Source organism: Camelina sativa, chromosome 7 (assembly GCF_000633955.1).
Source record: "Camelina sativa cultivar DH55 chromosome 7, Cs, whole genome shotgun sequence".
Lineage (NCBI taxonomy): Eukaryota > Viridiplantae > Streptophyta > Magnoliopsida > Brassicales > Brassicaceae > Camelina > Camelina sativa.
Window position 1 is genome coordinate 13,523,237 of NC_025691.1, and position 11,315 is coordinate 13,534,551.

At 35.1% G+C, this 11,315-nt stretch overlaps 2 protein-coding genes across 3 annotated transcripts; one reads left to right on the top strand and one right to left on the bottom strand.

The window, feature by feature from the left end:
• LOC104701109 (ALBINO3-like protein 2, chloroplastic) lies at positions 2,066–7,303 on the top strand. Its single transcript, XM_010416748.2, has 13 exons — positions 2,066–2,561; positions 2,664–2,791; positions 3,502–3,573; positions 4,191–4,292; positions 4,455–4,514; positions 4,664–4,729; positions 5,150–5,197; positions 5,603–5,779; positions 5,859–5,914; positions 6,009–6,126; positions 6,388–6,474; positions 6,691–6,800; positions 6,921–7,303. The coding sequence occupies exons 1-13, from the start codon at positions 2,159–2,161 to the stop codon at positions 7,072–7,074; spliced, it is 1,581 nt and encodes a 526-aa protein (XP_010415050.1). The 5' UTR covers positions 2,066–2,158; the 3' UTR covers positions 7,075–7,303.
• On the bottom strand, positions 7,263–9,585 carry LOC104701107. 2 transcript variants are annotated; one of them, XM_010416747.2, is made up of 5 exons: positions 9,449–9,585; positions 8,633–9,219; positions 8,484–8,551; positions 8,018–8,105; positions 7,271–7,622 (listed from the first exon to the last, which is right to left on the bottom strand). In XM_010416747.2, exons 2-5 carry the CDS (start codon positions 9,201–9,203, stop codon positions 7,615–7,617), a joined length of 735 nt encoding a protein of 244 aa, XP_010415049.1. In that variant the 5' UTR covers positions 9,204–9,219; positions 9,449–9,585; the 3' UTR covers positions 7,271–7,614. The 2 variants fall into 2 exon arrangements, with proteins under 2 accessions (XP_010415048.1, XP_010415049.1); XM_010416746.2 differs by lacking the exon at positions 8,018–8,105 and having other exon boundaries at positions 7,263–7,622.

The window sequence follows — 11,315 nt, forward strand, 5'->3', positions numbered from 1 at the left end:
TGGACTTCTTTTATCAACAATTTACAAATTTAACAGTAATACCGATAATTTATTTGTGTATTATTTTTGATTCGCGAAATTGATATGTATTTTTGGATGTTAGAATATAAAATTGAAAAAATGGCGATTTGAATTTTTTTTTTGGCACAAATCCCTAAATTAAGACATTCCAAAATAACAAAAACATGAGATGCTTAAAATATCTAAAAATCTTTAGTTGCATAAGTGAAAACATTTTTTTTTTTTTGAGCAAAACTAGGGGTATTGAACTTGTATTTTAAGGGATTTGGTGGGATTTGAATATTTTAAGATTTTACAAGATTTGATTAAGCTTTTGGAAGATTCTTGGTTATTTGTTAGAATTTTTACATCTTTTTTAAAAAATACTTGTGATTTGGAGGGATTTTATTATTAGATTCTGGGAGATTTTAGGATACTTTGTAACAAAAAAAAAAAAAAGTAAATGATGGAGGTATTGTTCTTTGTACGCATTGCTCTAGTAGCAGACCGTTTGCTATCTTCTCTACAACATTCTCTGTGACTTTGTCCCTCTCTCTTACTATTTCATCTGTTCCATTTGTTTTATACTTGAGTTAGGCAAAGCTGGAGGAGTAACAGTTGCAGAGATGGTTAAAGCTTATAGAGAAAGAGGAGATTTCTTGGTTAAAAGCTTAGGTGATGTCGAAGGTGTTAAGATCTTTGAACCTCAACTAATTCTCCTTCTATGTTCGAAGCTATTACTACCTCATTTATTCATCTTTTTATTTTTATTTTTTATTGGCATTGTTTACTTACAGGGAGCTTTTTATATCTCTTTATTGACTTCAATGCTTACTATGGATCAGAAGTTGAAGGTTTTGGTTTGATCAGTGACTTGTCGTCTCTTGCATTATACTTTCTTGACAAGTTTCAGGTAAGCTCCTTATCCTCAAGTAGTACAAAACAGATCTTGAACTTTGGTCTTAGAAAAGATTTTGATTTGATATGTTTTGTTTTGTTTTAACATGTTCGTTTTTTTGTGCTCTCTGTTTGTTTTCAATGGTTGCAATGGTTCATGGTGGAGATGATAGTTGCATTCAAATATCCTATTCCACATCTCTTAAACCGCTGTTGAGAAGATCACGAAAACCCTTAAACCACTCTGTGCCACTGTTTCCGTTTAAATGTCCAGACAGAAAACTGTGTTTTTTCGATTGTTTATGCTGAAACGGAACGGCCCTGTTGTAAACTATATACACATTTTGTGTTCAACCCAATATAAAAAAAGTCTCTTTGTATACGCTTTGTTTATACATAAACATTAAGACATACTACTACTAACAAATGTATTAATGATTCAAAAAAAATTGTTTACCTGAAGTACAAGCTACACAGCTTTTTTCGGACTTACCACATCCCATAACCCATCACAACAAAAAAAAAATTTTGGTTTAATGTTAAATCTATCACTACATAAATATTATTTTTAACGAGAGAGGACGCAATCAAATTCGCCGGTGGTGGGATTGGAGCGGAGGAGTGGGGGAAGAGATAGAAGACATTCGCTGGTGGTGGGATTGGAGCGGAGGATTGGGGAAGAGCTAGAAGACGTGACGAGGTGAGACTGTTTCCGTTTCAGTTTTGATTTCCCAGTAAATACAATTTTCTTTTTCTGATGAAATCCTATAAAATTCTACTTCAAAGGGTATGATTTTGAGGGAAAGTATTTTCAATTAAAAAACAAATCAAAATCTCCTAGAATCATTCAAAGTATTAGTTTAAAAAGAAAATTATGATATTTTAAATAACAGTAGATTTCAATTTCAAGTAAGTTTTATAAATCATTGATTGAATAACAAAGTATTGTAAATTATTTCAAATGATTTTACATAAATCTAAGTTGAATAATAAAAGATTTTTAAAAATCATCAATTGAATACTCTAACAAGTGTTTTTAAGAATACTCTAAAATATTCTAAAATTCCAAGATCAATAAACAAAATATTATTAAACACCAGAATTGTCAATTTATGAACGATGGAAGACCGGTTTGATGTAATAAGCTAGCCTCTCGGCTTACTTTCATAATACTGTAACTCGTTCTTCTTTTTCGTTTTTTTTTTTTCCTCAGAAACCTTTGCTCGTTGACTTGTCTTGTGGGTTTTAGAAAAAACTGGAAATGTCATCAGTGTGGAGGAGTTGTTTACGCGCCTCCTCCTCCTCCTCCTCTCGTCACCGTATCTCTAATCTGTTCTTCTCCAACTCTCTTAAACCCTTCATCTCCTCCCATCCTCCTCCTCTGTTCTCTCCCTCGCCGCCGTGTTTGCCCCCTCTCCACCGCCGATTCATCTCTTCTTTCCCAGAATTTCCAATTGGGTCTCACGAAATCATCATCCCTAACGACGATTCTTCTCTACCCGTTCACGCCGTCGTTAATTTTCTCGACGGGTTTCATCAATTCACAGGATTGCCTTGGTGGATGATTATTGCATCTTCTACTGTTGCTGTTAGATTAGCTTTGTTGCCTTTACTTATTCTTCAACTTAAGAAACTGAAGACCATCTCTGAGTTGTTACCTCAGTGTATACTTCCTATTTCTCTCTTACCTTTTTTTTTAAATTCATCATCTTTCTGGCTGCGGTGTTGATGAAGTAACTAGTCCCTAATGTTTCATTTACTCACAGTGCCTATGCCGATCCCGGCGAATCCAACATTAAGAGCATCTATTGATCAGTTTTCTCATTTCCTTAAAGAAAGCCGAGCTATTGGGTGCCCCTCCTTTTTGTGGTTCTTCCCATACTTATCTGTCCAGGTTACAAATATTCTTCCTTTGTGATGTTTTCTACACTATGTGTTGGTCACAATACCAAATACTTACCTAGAACACTCGTGTTTTATACTTTTTATCTTCGGTTCTCGTGTGGTCATCTTTGTTAGACACTCTGTTTCACTTGGATATATAAGCTTTCTATTCGTTTTACTTCTCTTTGTATGTTTTCCAATGAGAGTGGTGGATGATTTTTAAATTATACATCTCTACAGAAAAAGTTTTGAGATTGAACTAGTAACTATTTGCATGAAATATGAAATTTCTGTAAGAAAAGCCCAACCTTTGAATTCTTTTGTCTTGGGTTCTCATCACCTGACCCATTTGCCAGTTCATTTTTTTTTTGCCATTTTCCTTTGTACTTTCTTCTCTAAAGTATGTTTTCGACCCCTTGTGGTTTTAATTTGCGTGGTTGGTTGAAGTCCTATGCAGCTTCTTTGTTAGATCTAATCGCCATAATTGAAATGAGCTTCTTCTTTACAGTTAGAGTTAGACTTTTTTCGCAGCAAAAATCCATATTGTACATACTTGTATATCTGTTTGATACCACCTTATATGAAACTCTTTCATGGTACTTGATCCCTGCCTTTCTTCATAAATGATATGGTCTTTTCTATGTTGAAACTTTTAATAAATAGTTAATGCTTTCCGATCATATTCATTCCCACTTACCTATTGGCTTTCACAATCTGCAGCTCCCATGCTTTTTCTTGTTGATGGCTAGCATCCGGAAGATGTCATTGGATGGTCATCCTGGGTTTGATTCTGTAAGTTGAGACTGCATAAGTATGATTTTTATAGTCACGATGCTGCATTAAAAATCTGCTAGCTTGTCAGGTGGTACACTAGCAGTTTCCCTGGCATTTTGTTTCTGATCGAACTACACTTTTTTTTATGCCATTGCTCCTTTTTTTCTAATGCTGAGTCAATTCAAATACTCAAGTTTTGCTTTAAACGTATGGAACAACAGCTTTCATTGGTATGCAGAAATTTTTATTTTTAGTACCAGTTTTCTTAGAGCATTGTAATTGTGGAGAAGGAGACCAGGAGGGAAATATGTACGACAGCGAACTAGAACGTACTTCGCTTACTTAGGGGAAAAGAAGCTTGGTTTTCTAACACAGGCTAGCTTTGAATAGTAGTGAGTTGGCTCGTAGTGTATGTTTTTATAATCTAAAGATTCTCATCAGTGTTATCGAGTTTAAAAGTCCATATGATAGTAGAAAAACTCTTGATGGTGTCTGTCTTAGTTTTTTTTGTTGTACGTAGACCCTCATATGGAAGCTAGATCTTAAGACTGGGATCGAGCATATCTGACCTGAATCTGTCCCTTAATATTCCCTGATGTTGCTTCTGCGACTGACCTGCTGTCTTATCTTTGCAGGGTGGTGTCTTGTGGTTCCAGAATTTAAGTGATCTTCCTGGCGGCTCTTTCGGACCAGTGTTTCCAATTTTAATTGCTGGCTTCCATTACATTAACATACAGGTTCTTGTGATTACTTGGTTATTTAAATATGTGTTGATGGATCAATACTAATCCTTCTACTCTTTAGAATATATTTGTTCTGCATAATTGTAACCATAGTGTATTCAAATTGTACGTTACATTATTATATATGTGTACTTCTAACTTTCGATTCTTTTCCAGATTTCTTTTGATTCTCCCACAATTCGTCAAACTACCGGCTTGACTGGGTTGCTTATGAGAGTGAGTTGAAGACATCTTATTTGCTGCCTTGGTTACTTGCATCTTACACAATTTTGTTTTATGTGCTTGGAGCACGAATTCTTGTTTACCATGAAGATGTATTGGACCATTGGTATAGTTAGTGATGTTACTTGTTTTTGTGTTTGTAGTATTACAAGTTATATCTGGAGATCTTGAGTGTTCCTTTGTTTTTTGTTGGCTATGCTATTCCACAGGTAAGTCATTTCGTCCATCTCTTTCCGCACTATTTATAATTTACTCTAGAAATCTGTCGGCCGTCGTATTCTTGCCTAAATATTCATCCTTCAGACTTTTGGTTATATCTCTACCAATTTCCATACGTTCTTTTTTATTTCTTGTCTTTAATCGTGTTCTTGGTTACCTTTTTTGGGTTAGTTTGTCCTGTTTATTTAGTCATGTGATTATTCTGACTCTACTCCTCTTGGTCAGTTTATTCCATCTATGTATTTTCTTACATTTATCTTTTTTTTCTAGAGACTCTGAATTGTCCTTCATTTTTTGCGTCTCTTGAAACTGCTGCTGAGTTTTATGTCTATGGAATCAGAACTAATGCTTCTGTTTTTCTGAACCAACTTTTTTTTTAATCAAAGCTTTTATTTCCTTTTCTTTGTCAGGGAAGTCTTGTCTATTGGGTAACCAACAGCTCAGTAAATATATTTCAGGTATGCTCCCTTGTCTTATCTCGGAATTCGCAGTGGAAGATGCGATTCCTTGTTTTCTCTTCCAAGTATTGAAGAATGAGGAATGCTGGTAGTTAGCTTTTAATTAAATTCAATTGAAGAAAACTTCTCGTGCTTGTATGTTGTTTCTGCAACTGAAGATTAAACACCAAACTAAAATGTTAATGTAGACAGATAGTTTGTTCGTCTCTGCAGAATCGATGCAACTATGTTGATGAGATATGTTAAAAGACAGTGTCGTAGTGGGTTCACTACTTTTTGATTTAAGAGATTCATAGTGAAAAGAAAACTGTGCTACCAACTGTACTGGTGACTCATAGAGAATTGACTTCGGGTTGAGGTTGTTAAAATGTGTAAATTCCTCACCGAGAATTCTCAACTCTGCAGCAATTATCTCTCAAGCACCCTACAGTAGGAGCAAAACTTGGTTTACTGGGTCAGGGAGCCTCTCCAAGCGTTGGGCACTCTATGGAGATCAGCGGGTCTGTGATCAAGTATGTGGACTCCGACTCACAAGAGCAGACCCTTTCTCTACAGACGCTAACACCAGAAGAACTTCTTTCTGTAAGTAGCTGGACAATGTATACCTACTGATCATGCCTACCTGTATGTTTAAATTTTTCTTAAATGGATTTGGTGTCAGCTATCAGTTCAGGTCTTGTCAAAAGGTGATAAAGAAACATCCATTCAATTGCTGCGGTGTGTATTTCCAAAGACTATCTTTCTGATCCTCTACTATTCTTTACCTTCATGCACTAGCCATGTTCACTGCATGTGTAATTGTTCTTTTCAGATTAGCTCTTGAAAAGGATCCTGGATATGTAAGAGGTTTGGTTCTCATGGGGCAGGCTTTATTGCAGAAGACGCAGTTGGCAGAAGCTACTCATTATTTGGAGCTTGCTATTTCCAAGGTTAGAATTTCCGGTCCTTTACACTTTCCTGACTTCCTACCTATTAGTCTTTCCTTTCTGTACTCTTGAGGTCAAATTGGATTCGGTGGTTCAGTATCGATCACTCACTTTTTCTGTACGTTTACACTTACCAACTTATTTATTTCTTCTTGTCCTGCCAACATATCTAGTTGGTTCTTTCTGCTTATTGAATGTGTAGTAAGATTAAGAGCTTGAGACTCTTTATTAAGCAGCAGCACAATTCTTTTGTTTTTCTCTCAGCTGCTTGATGGGGCTCCATCTGACGCTGAGGATGTTGAACTTTTAATGCTTGCATCTCAGTGGGCTGGTGCTGCATATGTACAACAGGTATGACCGCTCATCATTTTTGAAAACGACTGTTATGAAAGGGCCTCAGGACAGGTCCTGAATCGGATGTCAATTGCGTAGTTCTAATTTTCGCTTAAGATACTACTATTGTTATTTTTTGTTCTGCACTTTACGTCACCTAACAAAATTGATTTTGTGAACGTTTTTGTATACTGGTGAATTTGGTCGGAAGTTGAAATTTGGTGTAACTGGCAGGGAAAAATGAAAAGCGGAATCACACACTTGGAAAGAGTAGCAAACCTGAAAGAACCTGGTGATCCTAAAAGCAAAGAGCATTACTTTGAGGCATTGCTGCTTCTTTCAAGGTACTCCTTTTACAGCAGAATAGGACTGTCACAATAGAGAGTTTTAATGAAATAGATAGAGAAGCATATATACTACTGAATCCTGTGCAATGTGAAAACGAAAAGCTTTTGCTATTGCAGCGCTTTGTACAAAGAAGGGGAGAGTGATGAAGCTGCAAAAATTCTACGAGTAGTAGTGGATCACAATCCAGCGTACAAGCCTCTGCTGGAACAGTGTGAAGATGAGAATGAGCAGGTTAGCGATCTTGTCAGTCGCAGGAAGGACCATTACTGATCCTCTCCACCTTTACTTGTGCAACCTTTGTTGTAAGTATTTGAATACTATGCAGAGCACAATTACACACACATAGTGGTACAACCACTTAGGAGGTTTTTAGGATCTCCCGCGGGAGTGTTCAATTTTCAATAGTTAATAACCTTGTAGGTTAGCAATAGTGTATATGTGTAAATTCAATTGGTGGATACTAGAAAACATTCAAAACTAAGAAAAGTAGATCCGAAAAGTCGCAACAAAAGTACATACAAAGTTGAGATTTAGTACACCACTTGTTTGAGACTTTATGAGTCCTGAACCTACTACACAAACACACCATCAAACTAGATTATTCCGATAGCAGACATGAGGAAGCGAAGTCTAAGACTAACATGTGCAATATCATGAGTGTCCAACTGGTTTAAACTTGAGCGACGAGGCTCCACCACGCCAGTGAAGACATAGAGAGCTTGAAGCTCCTCTGCATATGAGGCACTCCGTGTAACACTGTATCCGACCACCTTCCTCAACGCCTCCATCTTCTCCCATATTTGAACTTCACTATACACCTGCAAATCCAAAACCATACATATTTGGATCACTTTGACACTAGCTTTAAAATCGAAATCAATGCAGAACATTTTATCAACAATCAGATCCATTTTCTTAGTAGCTCAACCTTGGGAGGAAGAATGAAAATTCATTTGGATCCCCCGCCACTATTTTAATGATTTGGGTTCAAAATGTTACTACAACATGCCTAACTAGACAATGGACTCTATTAAAACAGCATCACGTTCGAAAATACATCATGTCAAGAGCAGATTCAAGGCACCTCTCACCAAAACATTCTAAACCACGTCTAGCTAATGGCACAACGTAAGATTTCGCAATGAACGAAGGGATAGTCTGCATGCCCTCCAAACTAAACAACCCAGAACATGACATTTTAGAAACCGGTTACCTGCTCGCCCGGTTTTCTTCTTTTTCTTAGTTGTGTTTTTTCGTTTCTCTTCCCCTGTTCCATGTGCCCCACTAGCTTGGTCTATCGGCTGAACCAATTAGTCAAGAGATCAGAGAATGATGTTACAATAATTTCAGTCAGTTATCCAGAACCATTGGGTACTAATCAACGAGGGATTGTAACAGAGATGAACACAAATGACTAGAACCATGAGGATACTGACATCCCCTCACTGACTTAAATAAAATAGAGGTTCTAACCACCACAGAAAGAATTATAACTACAAAAATATATATGTGACAGTGAAAATTAATAGCTATTGACCAATAGATTACAAATGTGGGGCAAGCAACTAGTTATAAACTGAGCATGGAGTTATCCAGTAGTACCTAACTAGAGGCAGGGGATATTTTTAGATGTTATCATTCAGCTACTAATTCACAACATGATAAGATTAAGTATAAACCTCATTGGAAGATGTTTCCTCATCATCCTTGCCCGTAGAAGTTTCAGTTTTTGTGGCCCCAAGTTCCCCTGCAAAAAGCATGAATATCATCAGTAAACTATTTCACACAAATTAAAATTTTATACAGTGATCTTAATTAAACAAATAACCTTCACGTCCAGTCTCAGATTTTTCAGGCTGGTCTTGAACCTCCTCAGACTTGGCATTTCCGGACTTTTTATCTTCTTGTAAATCTTTCTCAGAGGTTTCTTTATCAGTTCTACCCTCATCCCTAATTTTCTCTAGCAAACTCGTTGACTCTTTCTCCATCTCCTCATCTTCCTCAACCCCAATGGGAATCGATTCATCTGCAGCCATGAAAAGTGCAGCCTCACCAGCTCCGGCAGGGCGGCCTTCACGGTGACCAATCTTGCTGTACTCATCAAATCCAGATTCATCATCCTTGTCAACTCCACCAGTTTCTTCAGTATCAGGAAGAAGACTACTCATTACTTTTTGAGTACAAGCATAGTTAGCCAAGAAGAGACAAAAAGGAACAGAGGAGAGGAAGGCGATGGTAGAGGCGACAAAAAGTGAAGGAACAAGAAGTGGAGCTGAAGACACTACAACACCAGCTGTCAGAACCTTCTTCCCAACGCTTACCGCCTTACTCCAAATCCAACTTCCTTTGTTGTCTTCACTCTCATTAGACTGATGATACTCCTCCATTGTTCGACTCATGGTTCTGTCTTTAATTCTGCCATGAATCATTTGTTGGACTCAAAACATATTTGGAGGAAAACACAACATGCATGCAGACCAAAAAAAACTTCATGCAAGCACATTCGATAAACAGTATATCAAACTCCACAGTTTCTTCATCTTTAGAAAAAAAAAAAGAAACAAATTTAAAAAAATGCTTCGTCTTACACCACTATAATGTAAACAGATGAAAACCGAGTAATTAAAGAATAAAAGAAACAAACCTCTTTCGGTTGCGGCAACTTTGAATTAAAGCAAAGAACTCATGGCAGATTCAGTAGCAAAGTAGAGAGGAGATAATAAGGACCAGAGACGGAGAGAGAAAGAGAGCCAAAAACTTGTGTGTAGACAAGACAAAGTTGGAGAATAACACAAGGAAAGAAAGTGACACGCGTCGAGGAAACAGAAACTGAAGATTGCATATTTGCATGGTTTTGTGTTGCAACGTGGCTCTTCCTTACTCTATCCACTTGTTCTCACTCCTCTGTGTTTATGCAGAGTGAAAAAGATTTGGGTTTATGTCATAAACTGTGTGATCTGAGTAAATGATACGCAAACCAAGTATGTTGTTACCTTTAGAACAGGCCAGCTCAAAATTATACCCTTATTATTATGGTTATAGACCTTCTTTTAAGACTTAATTAGAGAAGCAAACACTTTCTTCTATAATAATTTGTAATGTAAGCATTCTATAAAATACATCTGTAAATAATATAGGCATTTTTCTCTCTCTTCTCTACTACAACTTTTTTTTAGAAAAACATTTTAGTAAATGACTTTTTTAACCTTTTGTACAAACATAAATATCCCGCAAAAAAATATTTGTACAATTATATTTTTTTTTCTTTCTCTTTAACTTTTTAACTTGATTTTATTATTAATTTCTACCAAATAATTATAGAAATTTCTCAAAATAACACAATTTAAGTTTTTATTAAAATACCACATTTTAATTATTATTTTCCAAAAACACATATAAGTTTTATTTTCTAAAAATATCAAAAACACAAAAAATTGTTTCTAAGGATTTATAATTTATTTTGTTATGTTTGGGTTTACAATTTTAAATTTAGAGTATAGTCTTTAGGGGTAGGGTTTAGTATTTATGATTCAATGGTTAGTTTCTAATATTAATCTACACTTGATATTAATCTTTAAAATACCATATTTTAAGTTTTTTTTCTCAAAAAATCACAAAATTTGTTTTTTCCAAAAATACCACAAACACAAAAAATTGTTTTGAAGGACGTAAAATTTATTTTGTTTGGTTTGGGATGACAATTTTAAATTTAGGATATAGGTTTTAGGAGTAGGGTTAGTGTTTATAATTTAATGGTTAGTTTCTAATATTAACTGACACTTTAATATTAATTTTAAAAATACCGCGCTTTAAGTTTTGTATTGAATAAACCATAAAAATTTTATTTTCCAAAAATAACAAAAACACAGGAAAATTTTTTTTAAGGTTGTAAAAAAATATTTATCCTAGATGGTGTACCAAACCAAAATANAAACTTCATAAACAATCTCTTAGAATCCTTCATTTTTAACTTTCAATTTTCTATGATTCTAACAATCAACAAGAAAATAAAGTCATTAAAATTCTTTCTAAATCCTAAACCAATACCTCCCCCTAACTCAATTGGTACATCCCAACTCAGATGGTATACCAAACTCAGATGATATACCAAACATAAATGGTACACCAAAATAGTGTTAGGGGGAGGTATTGGTTTATGATTTAGAAAGAATTTTAATGACTTTATGTTCTTGCTGATTGTTAGAATCATAGAAAATTGAAAGTTAAAAATGAAAGATTCTAAGAGATTGTTTAGGAAGTTTTTTAAAATCTTGATGATTTGTTTTTTCTAATCTTGTAAAATCTTTCTATTTGATGAAAGATTTTTCATGACTTTTGTTATGAAGGAAATGATATAAAATCTTAAACCAATAACATAAAATTTGAATTCATTAACAATCTAAGATTCTTTTGTTTTACTTGAATAACATAAAACTTTTAATGACTCAACCAATCTTGGAGTTATTTTTTAATTTGATTAATGTTTGGTTAAAAAAAAAAAAAAAAAAAAA

Coding starts and splice junctions, on each gene's coding strand:
- LOC104701109 (XM_010416748.2), top strand. CDS start 2,159: ATGTCATCAGTGTGGAGGAGTTGTTTACGCGCCTCCTCCTCCTCCTCC. Junction 3,574..4,190: donor GTCATCCTGGGTTTGATTCT/GTAAGTTGAGAC, acceptor TTATCTTTGCAG/GGTGGTGTCTTGTGGTTCCA. Junction 5,198..5,602: donor GCTCAGTAAATATATTTCAG/GTATGCTCCCTT, acceptor TCAACTCTGCAG/CAATTATCTCTCAAGCACCC.
- LOC104701107 (XM_010416746.2), bottom strand. CDS start 9,203: ATGAGTCGAACAATGGAGGAGTATCATCAGTCTAATGAGAGTGAAGAC. Junction 8,552..8,632: donor ATCTGAGACTGGACGTGAAG/GTTATTTGTTTA, acceptor TGCTTTTTGCAG/GGGAACTTGGGGCCACAAAA. Junction 7,623..8,483: donor AGGAAACATCTTCCAATGAG/GTTTATACTTAA, acceptor TTGGATTTGCAG/GTGTATAGTGAAGTTCAAAT.